The sequence below is a fragment of the Siniperca chuatsi genome, linkage group LG2 (genome assembly GCF_020085105.1).
Source record: "Siniperca chuatsi isolate FFG_IHB_CAS linkage group LG2, ASM2008510v1, whole genome shotgun sequence".
NCBI lineage: Eukaryota > Metazoa > Chordata > Actinopteri > Centrarchiformes > Sinipercidae > Siniperca > Siniperca chuatsi.
Genome location: NC_058043.1, coordinates 16,756,183 through 16,777,326, shown reverse-complemented (window position 1 = coordinate 16,777,326; position 21,144 = coordinate 16,756,183). Strand labels below are relative to the sequence as shown.

At 38.1% G+C, this 21,144-nt stretch overlaps 1 protein-coding gene across 2 annotated transcripts in view; it reads left to right on the top strand.

Annotated features, from left to right (window-relative positions):
- Positions 1 to 21,144, top strand: part of LOC122861432 (voltage-dependent calcium channel subunit alpha-2/delta-2-like) — a 44,811-nt gene that overhangs the window by 8,995 nt on the left and 14,672 nt on the right. For both annotated transcript variants that reach the window (XM_044165821.1, XM_044165831.1), the window contains 12 exons: positions 6,537 to 6,618; positions 11,124 to 11,240; positions 11,723 to 11,782; positions 15,945 to 15,989; positions 16,170 to 16,305; positions 16,381 to 16,512; positions 16,635 to 16,692; positions 16,790 to 16,840; positions 19,433 to 19,532; positions 19,637 to 19,798; positions 19,925 to 20,035; positions 20,158 to 20,236. In XM_044165821.1, coding sequence (XP_044021756.1) covers positions 6,537 to 6,618; positions 11,124 to 11,240; positions 11,723 to 11,782; positions 15,945 to 15,989; positions 16,170 to 16,305; positions 16,381 to 16,512; positions 16,635 to 16,692; positions 16,790 to 16,840; positions 19,433 to 19,532; positions 19,637 to 19,798; positions 19,925 to 20,035; positions 20,158 to 20,236 — 1,133 coding nt within the window. The remainder of the gene's footprint in view (positions 1 to 6,536; positions 6,619 to 11,123; positions 11,241 to 11,722; positions 11,783 to 15,944; positions 15,990 to 16,169; positions 16,306 to 16,380; positions 16,513 to 16,634; positions 16,693 to 16,789; positions 16,841 to 19,432; positions 19,533 to 19,636; positions 19,799 to 19,924; positions 20,036 to 20,157; positions 20,237 to 21,144) is intronic.

Genomic DNA, 21,144 nt, shown 5'->3' with positions numbered 1-21,144 from the left:
AAGCCAGCATTGACTTTTTCAACATTTACCAGTGTGTGTGAGTGACAAATAAAAATTTTGAGGATCACCATAGTGATTACAATTCATTCTGAGAGGGACATGAATATCTGACCAAATTCATGACAATCCATCCGATAGGTGTTGAGACATTTAATTTAAAACCACAAATGGGGACCTCATGGTGGCGCTAGAGGAAAAGTCAGGGGATCACCAAAGTCATTAGAGTTCATCCACTGGGGAACATGAGTGTCTGTACAAAACTTCGTGCCAATCCATCCAGTAGTTGTTGAGATATTTCAGCCTGGACCAAAGCTGTGGACTGCGACTGACACTGCCATCCCTAGAGCCACGCTGCTAACATGGTTGAAAATGTAATCCGGACAATAGCAACAGCATTGTGTTCCCTACAAAACATATTCGCTATTGCAAATTAGTTGTATATAAACATAACTGTTAGGAGACTATGGTGTTAGATGGATAGATACTGTAGATAGATAGCTATAGCACATACATATATACATATAGCTGTAAATGCTTATAGTCCACCTATCGCTCTGCTGCTCCACTCTCTCAACCTCTCTCGCTCTCTCTGATGTAAGTGAATATGGGTCACATCACGTAGCGCTTCTCTCCCTCTCGTCCCAGGGGTGTGTGAGTATAGCAGGTAACAGAGTAGAGGCACAAGTGCGCTCTGCTGTTCAGCCGCTTCATCGCCACAGCAGAGCTTTCCGACGTCCCACAGGGCTCAAGAGGAGACGAAATGGAGCACACAGTAAAAAACTTCGGATTGTGCTTCAGCTGCACTGACTTATACCGTTAAAGCTGCTCTGCAGTTCTGTGGGCTACAGTCATGTAACATATCTGATTTATTCACAGTAGGATTTTTACAACGCTTTACAATATGTGGATATGTGGAGTTATTCTATTACTTTTAGAAACAGTAGTTTGTTCATTTGTTTAATCAATTCATGTGAAATCATAGTGCATACTAATGTAATTGTTTATGTTAAACATCCCATTTGACCTATTTCAAGGATTAAAGATGACATTGACAATTTGGTGGATTAAGTTTCTTTATAGATAAAGAGACTGAATTCAGTACAGTAGGCTAGTTGCACCAACAACAAGTGAGATCTATTAATGATCCCCTTCAGGTTCCTATACACTGTGATATTTTGGGCCATCCCAGACTAAAGTTGACTATTATGAGAGAAACACAGTGAAATCTTTGGTCGTTAGTCCAAAACTGACTGAACCGACACCGCGCAACAAGTCCACTCTCGACCGATTTTGTCAACCAAAGACAGTTTGTGTAAAAAATTGTGATAATGTCAGAAATTTAGAACCAAATCCTCACAATGTTACTGCTGCTATAAACCACATCTACAAACCAACAAGTCAGATTATGCCATAAAATGATGCAGAACCGACTGGCCAATACAACAATGTAAGCAATATGTATTTATGTGTAAAGTTAAACAAAAAACACTTTTTCTGCATTTTCATCAACATGAGAGCAGATGGATGACGTGAGTTGATGAGGCATCTCTGCTTACATATTTTATTAATAATATACATGATAGCGCATTAATCGCATTTGTCATGCCTCGTGGTATCGTACAGTCTGATACAGTCTGAGCGAACCATCTCATACAGTGTGACATGCAATGAACCTGCAAGAATGCTGTTATGCTGCACAGTATAAAGGGAGTTTAAAGAAGCAAGAGCAACAGACATCTGTTAAGAATCATAAACATTGATTTAACTTAAATGTTTAGATTTTTGTGCCATTCAGTGAACATACATCTGAAAGCGTAATGGGATTAAAGAGTGACAGAATGTATAAAGTCAGACTGATTTAGGTCTTTGATTGCATGTGCAAGTCTGGCTTGTTTTTATGTTAGATATTTTATTTCTGCCAAACAAATAAGAATGGTGTGAGAATCATAAGATGCTGACTCACCATTGTTCTGTGTAATGTTTTATATTTGGAAATGTGTCTCAAACAAGCAAAAAAAACTGCTCAGTTATAATTTTCATACACATTTTCATTTCATCAGCCATGGTGGTCTTGGTTTTAGGGCTGCAGTAATCACATCAACACATTGGCCTATGACACATTGGTAGAAGAAATTAAGCCTAATGACAACTGAAATATGTTTTTGATAGGGTTTATCAAATAATATGTATTTTTCTGATCGTTGCTACCCTCACATTTGTCAATAGCGGCTACTCTTTTTCAGCGCACTCCTCTCTTTTTTCTGCCGCTGCCTCGACTGCCTCAAGCTGAAAATAATTTCACTTTTAAATAGTGCTGTGCTTGTCAAAGACACTTAGTCAGTCATATCTTAAATGGGCCTTTAGAGTGATAGTCTTGATGTTGTTGGAGTTAAAAAAGTAAAGTGTGAAAAGTATAGCACTGAACTGAGGGCTGTCTGTCCATCATCAGGTCTAAAAGTCTTTCACCCTTGCTCAGCTCATAATAAAATCAAAAAGCGGTGAAGGAAATAATGTTCAAATATAGGGTCCTTATTGTGAAAAGTGTCTTTCTGTGGATCTGGACAGTTTGTGATTTGAGATTTGTGGCTCGCCCAACACTAGAAACAAGTCCAACAAGACTTTAATCCGCACTAATTCAATGTTGTCTCATAACTCAGCTGGGAGCTGTCTGACTGATAATGAATCGACTCTCTGGGCACTTACGGGATCCGGGACGATTTCCTGAGTATTAAGATTTATTTCCTGCTTCTAACTAATTTAGGTAGAAAGCTCAAATAAATGTTTCGCCTGCACAAAGTCTTCTGTAATCCATTTGGCCAGGCTGAACAGCAGGATCACACGTTCAGCCAGTGAATGAAGTTTGAACCAATGAAGTGAGGAAGGTGAGCAGAGGGAGGTGTGAATCTTTATTGAGACTGCATTGATGCAGTGATCCTCAGGCTCTCTTAAGGATCGGGTGGCAAAGTCTGGTCATACAGGGAGTCTATAACTTAAATACTATAGTATTTACTACAGTCTTTTAAAGCATATTTTTCATCTTAAGTTCTGTTCCCTATGGCTAATAGCATGCAACTTCAACATGGCATTGATGCACTGAATATAAAAGACACTAGTTCTTATACTGCAGGATGCTGCTTTTGTTCTGATAGGTTGTGTAGGATTGTGTGTGCTGCTTTGAAATTGCAGTTTGGGATGAGATTGTGCTGTTTATCACCGAGAACACATTTTGGAAGAAGACACACAGAGCACATACTGTATATGTTGTGTTGCTGACACTGTGTACTGAGCAGTTATTGTCCATGCTGTACCGGAAACAAATTCCACTGACTCGTGGGGCCCTTAAAGTCAAGCGAGGTGAAGTTTAAGGTTCATTAGAATGAAAGATTCTTAGTAAAATGATCAGTTAAGGGAAGATGTCTTGTTACTGTTCATCTGACCTTCACTGTTTTTGTTTAATGATTTAAATTCATCAGGAAACTGACCCTGTTTATCAAACAATACTCCACACAGATGTTGGAATCTGTGAAAATGTTTGGTTTAATTAGTAAGGTGTAAACATTGGTGCTGCCTAGCCACAGTGAGTCACAGCTGAAACCCCGCTTTGTGTGATTGGTTGGCTGACATGTAAGTGTTTAGCATTATATGGCCTCCAAAAAGTTGATTGCCTCTGCCTAAAGACTGAAGGTGGAATTTCCTTACAAAACAGCTGCTATCCTTCCACCTTACAGCTGCAACATTTACTTTACTCTTCATGAGCAGTACTACTCAGCCTGTGACAAACAGTTGTATAAAGGGAGCTGTCTGAGACCTTGATGATGCCATAGTGATGTCACACAGATCAAGAACCCTATTATATATGCAATGGATACCTGAAAGTGTTGACAGGAAACATACAACAACACTGAGATGTTTGCTTTACTCTAATTTTTTTTAAATGTATGAGCAGGACCATATTGTAATGAGCGTCAATACAAGCCTCCCGTCTGCTGTTTGCTTTGTCCTTTTGCCATCTGACCTCTGTCTGCGTTTAACCAGTGATCATTTAGAGAAAGAGCCCTCACCTGGTCGCTGGCAAAGTCAAGTAAATCCTGAAAGCTTGTTAATCAGTAGCAGCATGGCTCCCAACAGTTTTCTGAAAATGATTTAAACTTTTACTCTCTCTGGGTAGAATCATATCTGCAGTCTTATCTAAAAAGAGAGAAGAACGTCCACTGCAAATTTCTGTTTTCCTGACATTGCAAGGATGCAGTCGGCCTCTGAGGATTTATTTGTTTCATGCCACTTTTCCGCTTGATGTTCCTCTCTGTTGCTTTATGTTTTAAAAATAATGAAATTGATCAAAGAGGAAAGAGAAGGAGATTGTCTGAAGCAGATACTAAGTCTGTATGCATAAAACAAGGCCAGTTTAGTTTTCTGGACATTATTTGCAGGTCTGAATGTTACAGTGTTTCTAAGCAAAATACACATTCTTTTCAAATGCTCAGTAAGCTTCTTCTTCTTCTTTTTGTAATAGAAGCCCTTTATTGGTTAGTGCATCCTCAGTTCCTTGTTAAAGCCACTTGAACACCCAGGATAATGTCTGTGTGGGCTGGGAGGGAATTAGCTGCTGGAACTGCTTATACGCTGCTGGTGGTTGGTGGTTCTGGCGTTTCTGGTGTGCAGCTGAAGGTGGGTGTGATTTCTGTGTTGGAGTTGACATTTAACAGAGATATTGGTAGGAGTGCTGAAGCTGTTAAACACTTAATCGTTAACAAGTCAGGTACCCAAACCTTTTATCAGCCAAAAAACTTTCTCTTTTTAACTTTAGTTTACTAAAAAAAATCTGTGTTGGTGCTGGCAGTCCTCCATCATCGGTTGCAGTGGTTGTTGTCGATATCACTGGTGTTTCTACCGCTGACTTTGATGCATTTGCGACTGAACTTGATCAGTTAGCCCAGTTTGGGCTTTGTATTTCTAACAAATACAACTCATGTTGTTCATATTCTTGTGTGCTGTCTTCAAAACACTGTAATATTGTTGAGACATTTTATTTATTGGAAACGACAGTGATTTGTGAGTGTTTGTGTGCCCAGTAGTGGATGTTGCTACATTACAAAGTGATTTGCACAACATAAACAAAATCAATGGGATGAAATGTGGGGGAAAGATGGGTGAAACTGACAAGCCTTCCGTTGTTACTATAGAATTAGTATCTAGTGTGCAGTCCACAGTAGTAGGGTGAAGAATACATTTGCTTTCTGTTTTTTGTTCAAATGAAAACTTAATTTAATAATTTGTTTTATTGTCAGTATCTAGGACAGTCTAAATATTATGCGAATATTTCTGTCACAGCAACAGAAAATAACTTGACCTTGAATTTGTGTCTTTACGAAGCACAAAACCTACACACACGCACACACACATTGTGTAGTTCTGGGCACTATGGTTAAAAAGTAATATAGGGATATGTTAAAGCGTCTATTAATTATATTTTTATAATAACAATGTATCAATGGCTATATGGCACTTGTGCATGCTGCAAAGTTATAAATGTCGAACACTTCACAAAATCAACACAAGTTGTGGATGGATTTAAGTCACATCTTCTGGTTCAGAACTGATAACGCAGTGTTGTGTAGGACTGAACACAACCTACATTTTACTGCAGTTCATTGTCTAAAGAGCAGCTTTACATCACAAGATCATCACAGCTTCAAGCCATATCTCTGACAATGAGAGACAGTTGCTGCTCTTCACAAATATTAATTTAACTGTCTTGATATTAAACATTTTCATCTTTAATTTTTAGTGCCCAGAGATGGTTAAATTACTCAGCTCCAGAGCCACATGTATACCTCTCCTTCACTGAATTGCCTCTGTTATTGTTACTCTTATCACTCACAACACAGCGCCTCATTAGTTGCTCTCTTTTTTTGGGGCACTGCGAGGAATTCCAATTGCTCAAGTGATCCTGGCTGTCACAGGAGGTTTTAAAAGCTATTTACGTACTATAATAATGATGTAGCGAATTGTATATTTTTCTTTGCTTTGGAAATATCCTTTCACAGAATTATGATGATGAGTCAACAAAGCTGATTAGGTCGCGTTAATAACATTTCAAGGTTTACTCTTTACCTTGGAACTGTTGTCTAAGCTTCTTCTTCTATTCCTGTTGTCATTCAATGAAAGTTGCATAGAATAAAAAAACGGTGAATTGGTGTAATCAGTGGTAATAAGACACATGGAAATATTTTTTATCAAAGAAATGCACATTTGTTTTCCAAAGGTGTGAAATTCTCAGACATGACCATTCACTCTGCTCCATAGGAAATGACTGGATCACTGGTGCCTTATTAATTGTGTTGGTTGCAGTGTGGAAGCACATTTTTTTATACATTTAGTACATCTTGAAACAATATTTATTTATTTTGATAAGAGCCAAGTAATCCTCAATTTTCACTACTTGCTTCTTTGAAACACACACACACACGCATATCTTTTTATATTTGATTGTATTGTGTGACATGTGACAGTCAGCCTGTGATGTCTATCCACAGGATAATGCACTGGGCCAGGCGTATCGAGCAGGAGATTGACAGAGTCTTTCAGCACATCACTGGAGCTCAGCAGTTGAAAGGGGTGAGTGTGTAGTTCTCCTTTTATAGTATACAGGTCTTACTCATCATAGTGCTGCATAAACCCAATAAGGAAATGCAGAGAGGTCAGTGTGCAAGAAAGCTGTAAATCCATTAAGTTTAAGAGCTAAAGCTAAGTAGGTGCATAAAGCAAGAAAACAATTACAGTCTGCCTGACAGAAACCCCTTTGTTTCTTTTTCCATGATTTTCTGGGACTCCTTGCAGAGCAATGAACAGCCAGTAACACAATGTTTATGTTTTCCCTGGACAGACATAAAACTCTCTAATAGCTTTTATATTCATCCGTTTCCAGAATGTATGCTCTGTTTTTCAGATGTCGTAGCCAAATTTTGCTGGCACTTTGTATATTGTTTGCAATAATTATTAATTATTTACATAATACATTGTACGATTCCTACAAAGCGAACGAAAGGCCTGAACACATGCCTTCAGTGGTTAGAATAGAATAAATCTAGTATTATGTTTCATGAAGTCATGAGCTTAATAACACCTGCATCCATGAATACTAATTCTAATCTTTAATAAGCTGATTGCGTAATACCTGTGTTCTTTGTTACTAGTGGAACAATTCACTTTCATGAACTGTTTTGTATTCATGCACATGACATGTATCCGTCATCAAGCTCTCAATCAGATGCATTTTGATGCATTTTTACTGAACTAAGGTAATTTGACTTATTGTCAACAAATCTCATGAAAAGACCAAAACTAACATTGTGTTCGTCCATCTCTCAGTAATTTACAACTTCCTCGCCTTGTCTGTGGCTCTCAGCCCCAATTCCACTGGTTCCTACTGAAGACATAAATCTTAAGAAACAGATCCCAAATCCATATTTTCATTTTGAAAAAATAGTAGTAGTTTTTAGCAAACGTTACTCAAACAGATGTAAATAGTAAATTTGTTGGGGACTGTTTTACACAGATTTGGTGTGCTACTGTAGCAGGTTTTTACGGATTGTGTTTGTGGGGTTGAGACAAAATAAATTACAGTGAGAAATCTGAGAAGGATATCTCAAAAGCTGGGCACATAAAAGTTTCTTACGTCCGTTTTTTCTTTTGTAATCTTGGTAAACTGACCATTTAAGAGAAAAAGAGAAATCTGGTAATCAGTTAAAATCAGATTCAAGGAAGGTGATTTTTTGGCTGCTGCCCTTAACCTGGTTTCAAAATGGTTTTGGCGTTATTATTAGAAAATAATTTAGAGCTGCAAAAATGGCAAACATTTACTGGTTCCAGCTTCTCAAATGTGAATGTTTGATGCTTTTCTTTGTTTTATATAAAAGACAACTAAATATCTATGAGTTTTGGGCTGTTGGACAGAAAAATGTCACCTTGAGCTCTGGGAAAATCTGGTGAACTATATTCTGGTATTCATAGACAAAATTATTTATTGATTAATCAAGAAAATAACAAATTGTTGGTTGCAGCCCTAAAATAATTGAATCCAAAGTCTGAAACTGAACTAACCTGTATTGATCTTTGTGGAAGATCTGACCACGTGTATGTACTGTAAACTGGGGTTTTAGACTTCTAATGCACTGACTATTGCACTGCATGTAAATGATTTCCTATTTTCTCCTGATTTCTCACATGACCACCATCTATGGTCATGTCCAAAAAGTCATCAAGGTTATTTCACATCCTCGCTGTAACAGGTGGCTGGGAATAAGGGGTTGTCCCTGAAAAGGCAAATGCCAAAAAACAGGACCAAAGATCATCTGTAGGGGGCAAGAGAGCCCTGCTCTGTGAAGATGTGTGGGGGCGTTCCCTCAGCAGAGAGCAGCGGCACGTGTCCTCTCTGTTTGTGTCACAGCAAAGCAGATGGTCAGCCTGCAGCCTGCAGTAATGCCTTCATGTGAGACTCACTCGTTCATTCAATCCTCATTAATCCCTCCATGTTCCTGAAACACTCTGGAGAAATTGTTCTACTCGCTCGGGAAAAGATCAGTGCAATCTTCTCTCGTCGCTTGTAATTGAAATGAAATGCCATTTTCAATTCCTCAACCAATAAAAAGCTACATTTGCAGACACTTTTGATGGCCCCTGTGATACAGCCGTGCTCTACATCAGGTTTTTTTTTTTACCACTAAAACTGCTTGCGATCGTAGCTAATAAAAAATAAGGCTTAATATTTGCCTGAGAAATTTTAATTTCATGGAGTTTGTGTGATACAATGGACATTTCCTGGCCTCACTTCTTGGTCCCACCTCATTTTTGTGAAAAGTTATTCATTTTGTTAAAGGCTGGTTTTATTAAAGGTTTTATCTACAGCGTCAGTAGTACATCTTGATTCTGAATATAGTCTACACAGAACGTAGTTCTTCTCAGACAGCACACAGTTCACAGAAACACCCTGTTCATTACTGAATGTTCCCATCTGTTCGGCGTGGGCCACTAAAGCATCTGGTCAGTACACAACTTGAAGTTCATTTGGTGAAGTCCATTTATAGGCAGAGGGCTGTCATACAGTACGTATGCAGGTTTGCCAAATGTATTCATCCAGGTCACTGACTCCCCTCCTGTCTTGCCTTCATCTTCTCTCTGACATCTTTCCTCATGAAGTAGTCTGATGGCCTAAAATCCACCAGAGAGCGAGCTCATAACAAGAGACAAGAGATAAGACAAGTATGTGTCTTGTCCCCTGCAAATCTGATCATGTTGAACCTCTTGTACTCCCAGTCACCATGGTTTCTGTGTGTAATAATACACAGCTGAAGACAATTTTTGTGCAGTCAGATATTGCAGGTAAAATCAAGCATATAAAGAAATGTGTTATTAGTTTTTGGAGAGCTCTTGAATGTGTGCCCCTGCCAGCTAAAGCCATGAAAGTTCCTCTTTGTGCTCCTGTTTCTGAATGTGGAAACAGGCAGTATTTTTTTATTTTCTCTACACCACCCGATCTTGTATATTTGGAGCCATTAGCAAAACAGACTTGGGGGCTTGAGTCTGACAAAAGTGGCATTTCGTGTTTGTGTGAACCTGCGATGGCTTTGCACCTGCAGGGAAATAGAATCCCATCAGTTTTACTAGAAACCAACAAAAATAACCAGGTTTCCAAGAGGTATCAGTGAAATGTAAAAAGGTGTACTGTTAATCTTAAATATCTACAATGGCGTAAATTTACGACTTTAATCTTAGAAATTCTGAGTTTTCTCTTGTAATATTACCCCTTCCCCTGGCTCTGTAATTATTTTTTCCCCCCTACAATGGCCCTAATACGCTGTCGTAAATATCAGATCACAGAAAGTGAAAATTAAACAGAGCTGCTTTATATACAGTATTATAACTAACATGGTGTAATGCACAAGAGGGAAACAATCTATTAAAAGTCAGTGTCTGTTTCTACATGTCAGTGCAACAACTGTATATCATTACTCAATGAAATGTTTGTCTTCCAGTATTTTTTTAATTCTGAGGACAACTGCAAACTTTTTTATGCAGTTGTAATGTTATTTGTTCTAAGTTTGAAAGTTTGAAATAGTTACCCAGCATTTGCTCGTGCAGTTCAAATCTGTCACTCTTTCCCAGATGTCTCCTGATGACCCAGAAAGTCCTCTGGTGTAAGAAATCATAAGGAATACTTTGTGAGGATGTTGAAAGGCCACATTTCAGGTCCTCTGAAGTGGACTGTGATGTGTTTCCATGTGTGGTCTAATTTAACTTCAGGTCCTCTGGAGAAGAGCATTAAGAAGAGAATCTGGGTGAATCTGGTTTGTTCAATTGTGAACAAACCAGTGACTCAGCTGTATACATTCAAATTTGTGTAGTCTTGTGACTTAAATAGACTATAAGCTTCTCATTTATTTCAGACATATTTGTCATCTCTGAGTAAAATAAACCTCAATCTTCAACTTCACTGGAAGACATTATTGGTAGAGGAAATAAAGCATCAACTTTAAACCTCATAATCATCCTGTAAATTCCAACTTTACTGGACAGAGTCACACTTTATCTCTGTGTTGTTATTTTGTTGTTACAGGCCACAGTTTTAAGTGAGTGTATTTTTTCACACCAAGTTAAACAACATGTAGCAGTCACACAAGATGATGTGCTGTTCTTAGGTCGATGTATTATCTAAATGCCCCATTATCTGTCAAGAGCAACTTCACAAAAACCATCCTGTAAGATTGTTAGATTTGAACACACAAACACAACAAGTGACTTTTCCCCTGTGTCCTCAGTATTTAAATAGAAAAGGGATTTTCTTCAGCGTCCGTTTCCTGAAATGTTTGTTTGTTTCAATTTTACAATATACAGACTTGGAAATTATTATTTTCAAACATCAAATAACACCGCACAGATGCTGCCCATAACAATCAACTGCACTAATGGTAACACAGATTTATGTTAAGTCAGCTTAGACAACATGTCAAAGGTTACAAATTGTCAATAGCAAGACATTATGTCAGCAGAAACAGAATTAATAGAATGACTGCGCAGTCGTTATTGCACTTACGTTTTTAACTTTGTTCGTTCAAAATTTACAGATATACAATGAAGAGAGACGACGGTTTAGTCTGGTGAAGAATCAGCCGCGGAAGATTGTGGAGAAGGTGGCCTCAGATATAGAGAAACTCTTGGCTAAGAAGCGCAACGCACTTGATGTGAGTATATGTTTCTGACTAATATGAAACATCTGTGAGAGAAAATGAGAATTTGATTGGTTTCATCTTTGGGAATGCGAATTTGTAATAAGACATAGCCTAAAGATTTAAACATTATTTGTTAACAGTAATTCATACAGTGTAAAAGGTCTGTCATTGTTCTGCATTTAGTAAGTATATATCCAGTGGATTTTTTTAAATGTTTTTTTAATGGCTATTTTTAAACCAAATAGCTTCAAGATGGCTGTAGGGTTTGCGAATTAGAACGAGATTTAAGACATTGACAGAAAAGTATTTGATTGGCAGCGTTCCTGATACTGTCTGAACAGCTCTCGTGTGGTACAAAATGCAGGGCTACATTATTTGCAAATGCCAGTAATCCCACCGTGTTTCACAGTGTTATTCTCTCTTGATTAGAGAAATCAGACATGTCATTGTATTTGCTCCTCTAATGCGAGTGTTTCTCTGTTTTCCATATTTAGAGGTTAGCCAGTGAAGCAGAGCGGCTCCAGCGAGATCATTTATGGCAGGATGGAATCAAGGTAAAACTTCAAATCTTAAATAAGATGATATTTGCAGTTCAAATATCAAATCAATTTGATCTAAGTGACTGTCACAGTTAATATTACTATGTACTATAGTCAGCATTATTGAAAGCCTTTGATACACAGCACTATACTGTATCTGATCAGTATTATTGACTCCCCTTTTTATTGCTTTTTCTTATGTACGTAAACCCAAAAACTTTGTGTTGTGTTTTTGTGAACTTTTTTATTAATTATAAAGCCTGGACAGTGTGGCCTGTGTATTGCCACATTATTCTGTCATTGCAGTGTTTTTTTTTGCATCTGCGCCTGTTTGGTAATTACCAAAAGAACAGACTGGAATGCTTTTTACTCAGTAAAATTATTTGGAGTAATGATGAGTCCTGAAATCCATCAAATCTGTCAGGACATTTTTATTAAAAGCAAAAGTCTAAACTCCGAGTCAAAATATTTTTTTCTGTCATGTCTTGACGATTATGACAGTGAGTTTTCCGTTTTGCCACTTCCAATCATGTTTATAAATTTTTACAGTTGTGGCTTATGTGCACAAGCATTGAGCATATCAATATAATCAGTGACACCACAAAATGATCCAGTGAACACATTTTAAAACAAGTTCACACATGTGAGGTTGTTTTGTTTTTTTAAATCTCTGGAGCAGAGTCCTGCACTGGTCCAGTTTGCAAACCTGTACCCGCCTCTCACCGGCAAAGCTCAACAACTCAGAGCTTCTGCTGGCGGGTGAAGGCAAAAGCTCGGGGTGCAGGATACTGTTGGAGTGCACAATCGCAAGAAGTTATAAATAAATGTTAAAAATAAATAAAAACACACTGAGAGCGCAGATTGCGGAGACAGAAACACCCTCCAGCTTTCAGTGGATTATGTTCACTTGTTTTTCCCTCTGCTCTGAACCAACTTCATTCATTGATCAAGTCATTGATACATCTATTGTAGATATACAACAGGTTTACACCAGTATGTTGTATTGGCCATCTCTGTTTCTATTTAATTACCAAATTATATTCCGAACATCAATTGATATAATTGATAACATAAAGATGAAGTATTCTACATTGTGGAAATGTTACGCAGTCAAATTTAATCAATGATGTAAACTCAAACCAGATGGGTGAGTCTCTGAGCGCTGCGACTCTAACTGGGACAACCTGAGAAAGAAAGAACATTTACACCAGTCAGCTGAGCAGATCCCTCAGCACTCAGCTGGGTGAAACAAATGACTGAGTGCACTCAGCTGTGCGGTTCTGTTGAGTCCTACACACATTGGCATTTCACTTTTCCGCTCAGTCTGCTTCATTTGCCCAACAACACAAGATGGGGTTAACCTCATCCTCTCACATGGCCTCTCATGTCCTTCTCTGAATCCTTCTGTCATTTTAAAAGACACAGGGGGTTTAGCTTGCTGTAGCCCATTTATTGAAAATGGTGTAGACTTTCCAACACTGTCAATTGTCAGTGGACATTTTCCAAAGCATGCCATAAGTTTTAAGATTGATTTGCTACCTTCCACTGAGCCATTGTTTGCATCTCTTGGATATGATATGTATCCAGTAGAAACAGTATGATAATCGAATTGAATCAAGTTGAAAATCAACCTGAAATTTCCTAAGGAACTGTAGACATTCAAAAATTGCTCTTCGAAGTAGCTGAATTCTGAATTGAAGTCCATGTGTTTTTGGCTTATTCCCTATTCTCCGCCCTATTCTCTCTGCCAGCGTTGATCACAACAAACTGAATCTACATTAGTATCTGTGATTTTTTTTTATATAGCCAACATAATTTGATGATTAAAGGAATAGTTCAACATATGAAATATATAGCTACAGCAGCTGGTTAGCTTAGCTTAGCATAAAGACTGGAAACAAGGAAAAAGCTAGCCCGTCTCAGTCTAAGCTTAACAAAATCCACGTACCAGCACCTCTAAAGCTCGCTACTTAACATACATATATCTCCAGAAAGTCACTGCATCCGGACAAGAAATAGTCCCGCACGTAACCCAGCATAAAACCATTCTCATTTTTACACTTTGGTTTTTACATGGATTTTGTTACCTTTGGACAGAGCCAGTTCGGCTGTTTCTACTTGTTATGCTAAGCTAAGCTAACCATTTCATGGCTGTAGCTTTATTAATCTTTTCATCTAACTTTCAGCAAGAACGTGAACAAGTGCATTTCCCCAAAACTATTACTTCAAGTTGCCCTAATTTTAATCATGAGTCACTATACTGCAATACTTAAGAGTACAGTATGATGACAGAGCAGCTGATTCAAGAGATTATCTGAGACTAAATATAATATTTAAATAACTATAACAAAAACTAAAACTAAAAATTTCTAAGGGTGGGTGAAAAAATGTCGATTCACATAAGAATCATGATTCTCATGTTCTACGATTCTGAATCCATTCACAAATGCCAAAAATAGATTTTTGTAATATCGTTAGTTCATAGCATTATGTTGACGGAATGAAAAAGGTGTAACTCAACCCGGATGGCACAGTGCAGCACCTGGGCGGGGTACAGCGCGCACATATTAGAGTAATCTTGTAGTTCATCTTCAGAAAAGGCAAGTGTTTGGGTGCATTTTGTATTTAATGACTTAATAATGAGCTTTGCTAGACAAAGGTGCCCCCCATTCTTTTTCTTGAATAAAGAATCATTTTGAATGGAGTCGTGAGATTGCCAAATATTCCCACCCCTAAACCTTTCTTATAGAATCAATCAATACATTTTTTTTATCAAATATAAAACAGGTAAAACATTTGCCAGAGGACTGAAACACTGCTGACAGGCTCATATCTAAAGAAGCAGAGCTCTCTGGAGATGTTAACATGAAGGATGAAGATGCCACTTCTTTGGACTGACTGATAAAGAACACTGTCTGATAATGGCTGGATGTTGTCAGAGCTGTGCTCCTCTGAGGACAGAAAATCCGTATTACTAATAACAAGAAGACAAACCGCAGACAGACTGAGACATTTAGTTGAACTGTAATATAGAGATAAGATTTGGTAATCAGAACAGGCCAAAAATAGGAACATCGCAGCCTCTGACTAGATGTCACGCTTATTGTGAAGTATGTTAGGTCTCTTCAGAAACTAAGACTAACAGATGGCGATGCTCTATCCAAGCCTTACAGCCTGTCTACTGATTCATAAAGTGACAGTATTGAGCAGAAAACAATAGCAAACATTTGGTGGTTACAGCTTCACAAACACGAGGATTTGCTGCTTTTCTACATCTTATATCATTGTAAACTAAACATTTTGAAATAATTTTAAGAAATAATGTTGGGATGCGGTCACTTTTGACAGGCATTTGTCATTACTGTTGCCATTTTACGATATGGAACAATAGATTAATTGCACAAAATTGATAAGATTGACCATATCAGCCGCACCATTTATGTGAGGTTCACTCATGAATTGGTTGGTCTATCTCACGGTCAATCAACACATTAAAACACCTGGTTCTTGTGAGAAAATGAGCTATCATGCATGGTTGTCACTCCTCTTTGAGTGTTGCTATGGTGACCCAAGCAACATGTGTTTGTTTGTGTCCCACTCTCCCGAAAATGGAAGTGGCTGTAAAGAATTCCTTATCACTATTGTAAATAGTAGCCTATGTTATGGTGCTGTTGTAAACCCATAGTCGCCGTCAGTTAAAAAAACTCACTGATTAGTTGTGTAACTATTCTCTAATGAGCTATCATATTTGACACCTTTAGAATTATAATAAAAAGCTTTTTGTAACTGGATTTTTCTAGGTTAAACCTAAATTGTACATTCCTTCATAGATTTTGACCGCAGCTAATCACATCAAACTATTTTTTTAATTTGTAAATAGTCCTGGTTATCCTGAAAGAAAATGTTCATTACGTCCATATTTGTAGCTAATTTGAGACTTTGAGAGGCAGATAAATGAAATAAGCACAAAAATGCAGTTTTGGGGATTGATACATTTAATCGCTAGTGACAAAGATTAATTGCAATTAATGAAAATAGTTTTGTTGCAACCCTAATGAAGTACCCTCCATGTGTCTAGAGGTTTACCTGACCTGTACTTTCATATGACTACTAGTCCTCATGTCGACAATGTTGTCAACATTGCAACCTCCTCATATCTGCATATGTTTTCTTCTAGGAGCTGGACATGGCTTATTATGACTCAAAGGCAGAGCTGGATTATGTAAGTACGGGACAAATAAACTGATTCGTCTGCTTTGTTTATATTTACTGAGGCCATTCGACAGAAGGAAGATTACTTGATGTGTTTGTAAATCAAAAGTGTCTGATTGCAATAAATAGACTTTAAAAACTAGTACAGTAGTCGTTATAATTGAAAAGATGCTTTCTCATGTTCTCCTAGTATTCCATGGATGGAGAAGGAGAGGTGGAAAATCCTTCGCACATCAAGTTGGAGTTTGTGTATGATCCAAACTTCAAAAACAACGTCAACTATTCCTACACGGCTGTCCAGATTCCCACAGATATTTATAAAGGAGGCAAGTGAAGTTCTTATTATATATTTACATATTTTAAGGAGCACATCTAAGAAGTTTCCCTTTTTTTCCCATCAGCGCCAGTCATTCTGAATGAGTTGAACTGGACGCAGGCGCTGGAGAAAGTGTTCGTGGCGAACAGTCGGGAGGATCCGTCACTGCTGTGGCAAGCGTTTGGGAGCGCAACGGGTGTCACTCGCTACTACCCAGGTAGGTTTTAACAACCGTTCCTGTGCTTCGTCACCTGGTGTTGAATATGAAGGCTGAATTTTGTGTCTCATTTTAAATTTACATTAACAGTAAGAAGGAAACATCTTTTCGTTTTTTTTTAGCCACACCTTGGAAAGCCCCTGATAAAATCGACTTATATGATGTCAGGAGGAGGCCCTGGTACAGTATGCTGCTTGAAACATCTTTTCATATTGGCCTATCACAGGTGCAGTAGATTTAGTGTAAGTATTGTATCCTCTCTTGTCCTTTGTCAAAGGTACATCCAAGGAGCCTCATCCCCCAAAGATATGGTCATTCTTGTTGATGTGTAAGTAATTAATAATGTTTCAAACAAAGTTTTGTTTGGAATTTTCCTGGGTTTAGTCTTTTGATTACATGTGATTTTAGCATAGGTATCCTGCTTGTGCCCCTGTGAATTAATACATCCATCTGTGAGGTTTTCCTCAGCCTTCGTTGCACTTCTTTCTCACTCACAAGTGAAGTGAAGAGCCCATCTATGGTGTTATTTCACATAAGTGAGCAGCTTCTTCGTGCTTCTGGTCCTATAGGCCAGCAAAACTAGAGAAAGAAGAGAGACTAAAGTTGTATTGTAGTGTAAAAACAGCGCACCTGGCACTGACTCTGCACCAAAACCTGCTGAGAGTGCAGCTCATATTGCTTATCATGTGTAACAGCCTAAAGGTTAAGTTAGACATGATTCAGACACTAGAACAAAATGGCTTGTACAAGGTGTTGTTTTGTAGTATAAATGGAGAAACAGCTGAATTGACAGTAGATACAATTTGATGAGACATGAGCTTTATTGAAGACCATTTACTATTTAAATAGTTCAACATTTTGGGAAATAAGATAATTCGCTTTCTGTTGGAAAGTCAGATGAGGAGATTGAGACCACTCTTATGTGTGTCTGTAAATATAAGGCTATAGCCAGCAGCCGGTTACGTTAGCTTAGCACAAAGTCTAGGAACGTGGGGAAACAGCTAGCCATGCTAGCAACCAGCTGAGTCTCTACAAAGTTACTGCTCCCAGCCAAGAAATTGTCTGCCACATAACCAACCGTGGGTGCACGGTGGCAGAGCGGCTACAGCTCCTGCCTCCCAATAAGGAGATCGTGGGTTCGTGGGGTCGGTTCCGGACCGGACCAACATCACACAATCTCTCTGGGTGGAGTCTGCATGTCCTCCCCGTGTTACCGTGGGTTCTCTCCGGGTTCTCCGGCTTCCTCCCACCGTCCAAAGACATGCATGTATAGGTTAATTGATAACTCTAAATTGCCCGTATTGAATGAATGTGTGAGTGAATGGTTGTCTGTCCTTGTCTGTGTCTGTGTTCGCCCTGCGACGAGTTGGCCACTGTCCAGGGTGTACCCTGCCTAAGGCCCAAAGTCACTGGGATAGGCTCCAGTCACCCGCGACCCCTAACGGGACCAAGCGGTAGAAAATGGATGGATGGATGGATAACCAACCGTAAAAAACAAATTAAACAAAACAAATCATTTTTACAGTTAGGTTTTTGTACAGATTGAACACAGGAGATACAACTAATTACTAAGTGAGCTTTAGAGGAGCTGGTAGGAGGATTTTATTACCTTCGGACAGAGCCAGGCTAGCAGGTTCCCTCTGCTAAGCTAAGCAGTTGCTGGCTGTAGCGTCATATTTAACAGAAATGAGAGTGATATTTATCTTCTCATCTAACTCTCCACTAGAACGCGAAAAAAGCATATTCTCCAAAATGTCACAGCTTAAACATGATCAGACCAAGTTTTGTTTCCTGTTTTTATGGTAGATCAGATAGTAGAGTGTGTTTTGCTGAGTATATTCAAACTCATGGTCATGGTCTAGTACAGCAGCCTGCTGTGTCGCTGACTGTACTGTCCCCATGGTTGCAAATCATTATAGTGATAATGGGTTCTTGATTGGCACTCTTTGCAAGGTTAATCCTATTATTGAGTTGAATGAGGAAAATAGAAGAGAAGTCCTCATGAATGACCTTTCATCGACATGTTTGTTTGTTCATCACATGTAATATATATAGTCACTGAAGCAGCCACATATTCAAATAGGAATCAATCAGTAATGTACAAGTTTCTAACCCCATGTGTTGTTTTTTTATTATATATAATTTCATTGTATTATTTTTCACCCATAGTGAAGAAATACTGCTGAATAAACTATAGGCCAAAAACCTGAAGATCATAAGCTCTGTATTTATTAATTCAGACCGTATTTAGGGACATCAAGGTATATTTACTCATTAGTGTTTGTCCATATTTTCATTAAAGTCTTTGTGTTTGGGTTAATGCAAACTGTACATTAGTGCATTCCTCTGTGGACTTTAAAATGTGGGAAAAGGGAATGGAAATACAAACAAATAGGCTCTGAAAAGGATTTATCAATCACTGCAGCAGGGGAAACCGTGCCTGTGATTGAACATCTGGAGGAAGCATGTGTAAAGTTTTCAGCACTACTGAAGACTTTAGTTGGGCACTCTTATTGAATAGACCTATTGGATTTTTTAAAATCCCTTTTAAGCAACCCTGTCAAAGGAGTTTAATAGTTTACCAAAAAATCTTCTACATTGATTTTTTTCATAATTCTGATTCTTTTTTTTACAATTCAACCACTGATCTTTTTGTTGAGCTAATAGTTCCTAACATATCCTCCATTGTTGTGGGGAGAGTGCACAAATGTAGCTCAACAACTAATTTGCACAAAATGTGTCTTGAACAGCACAAAATTAGTATTTAAATTAGCACTTTATTCATATCAACTGCAGCTGGGCTCACATTCTGTACACCTTCAGTTTTAGTAAATACTGCCAAACTGAAACTAATTTTACCTATATCCCTATGTATGTATTTGATCATGTGATTGGGAAGATACTTGTGTGTTTCCTGCAGGAGTGGCAGTGTCAGTGGACTCACCCTGAAACTGATCAAAGCGTCAGTGATGGAAATGCTGGACACTTTGTCTGATGATGACTATGTCAACGTGGCCAGGGTTAGTATCTGCTACATTTACTGACCCTTCATTACTGATTCTCCATCATTTCACATCTCTCTATCTTGTTGTTGTACTTATTTCCTTCTCCTGCTGTGTTTAAGTTTAACGAGAAGGCCGAGGCTGTGGTTCCCTGCTTCAAACATCTCGTCCAAGCTAATGTGCGCAACAAGAAGATCTTCAAGGATGCAGTGCAGCAGATGCAGGCTAAAGGCACCACTGATTACAAGTCTGGATTTCATTTTGCCTTCAACCAGCTGTTAAATGTAAGTGTACTATTGATTTACATCGACTGGGGATTATGTCAATAATAGCTTCTCCACACACTGTTACTGTATTGACCAACCCTACTGTTCAATCTCATTCAGCTCACTTTTAAATGTATTTTTCAGAAGACAAATGTCCCTCGGGCCAACTGCAATAAAATAATCATGCTGTTTACTGATGGAGGAGAGGACAGAGCTCAGGATGTCTTCATGCAATACAACTGGCCTAACAAAACGGTTGGTTATCTTCGGATCACCTCACTATAACAGACACCTTTCAGTTACATCCAGCATTTGAAAAAGGACGCACCATGGTATCTTAATCAGCCTCTGAAAACTTTAATTTTGTTCCTCCTAAGGTTCGAGTTTTCACCTTTTCTGTGGGTCAGCACAACTACGATGTCACACCTTTACAGTGGATCGCATGCACCAATAAAGGTGAACTAAATTTTCTATGTGATTTATTCATTTTATTTTATTCCCCATATCACATAATTGTAGAGCAGTGGTTCCCAACCTTTATATCTGATGTACCCCCACAGCCCTGTCAGATGACCTCAAGTAGTCCTTCATCGGTATCACCTGAATTTGTTCCAAATGTGTTCTTATTAATGGATTATAAACTGGATGTTAGTTAACACTATTAATTATATAAAACTGGATATTGTTATTTTTTTTCATACAATTGAATTGTCAGTGTTTAGGTTGCTTTGGTCAAGTTTGCATTCATACTTGGAGTGGCCGAACCTGGACATTTCACTTGGACAGTTTCAATTGATTATTTATTACTTTTACCCAATTATTTCAACTTCTCTACTCACTTGCTACTCGCTAACTACTTTCACTCACTCAGGTTGATGGGCAACTTACTGGTTATTGAATTTATTAAAGATCGGCATAAAAAAATTTGTAATCCTATTTTGCTTTTTATTTTCCTCGTTATATGGAGATGTATATATATATATATATATATATATATATATATATATATATTTTTTTTATCAAAGTACAATTGGTTAATTAGTTAAGCTTTCCACATACCCCCTGGCAACTGCAAAAGTACCCCGTGGAGTACAAGTACCCCCGGTTGGGAATCATTGCAGTAGAGGAATAAAATTACACAATACAAACGTAACTGCTCCATGTTATCAAAAAATAAGATAAAAAAGATATATAACACAATAAAGGAAAGGGAAAAAGCCAAAAAGCATAATATGACCACTTTAAGACTGCAGTCTGTAGTTCACATGCAATACCAAAAAATAAGAATAATCAAAAGCTAATTATATAGAGCTAATTATAGAGTCTTTACTTGTCTTGTGTCCAAACAGGATCATTGTTATAAG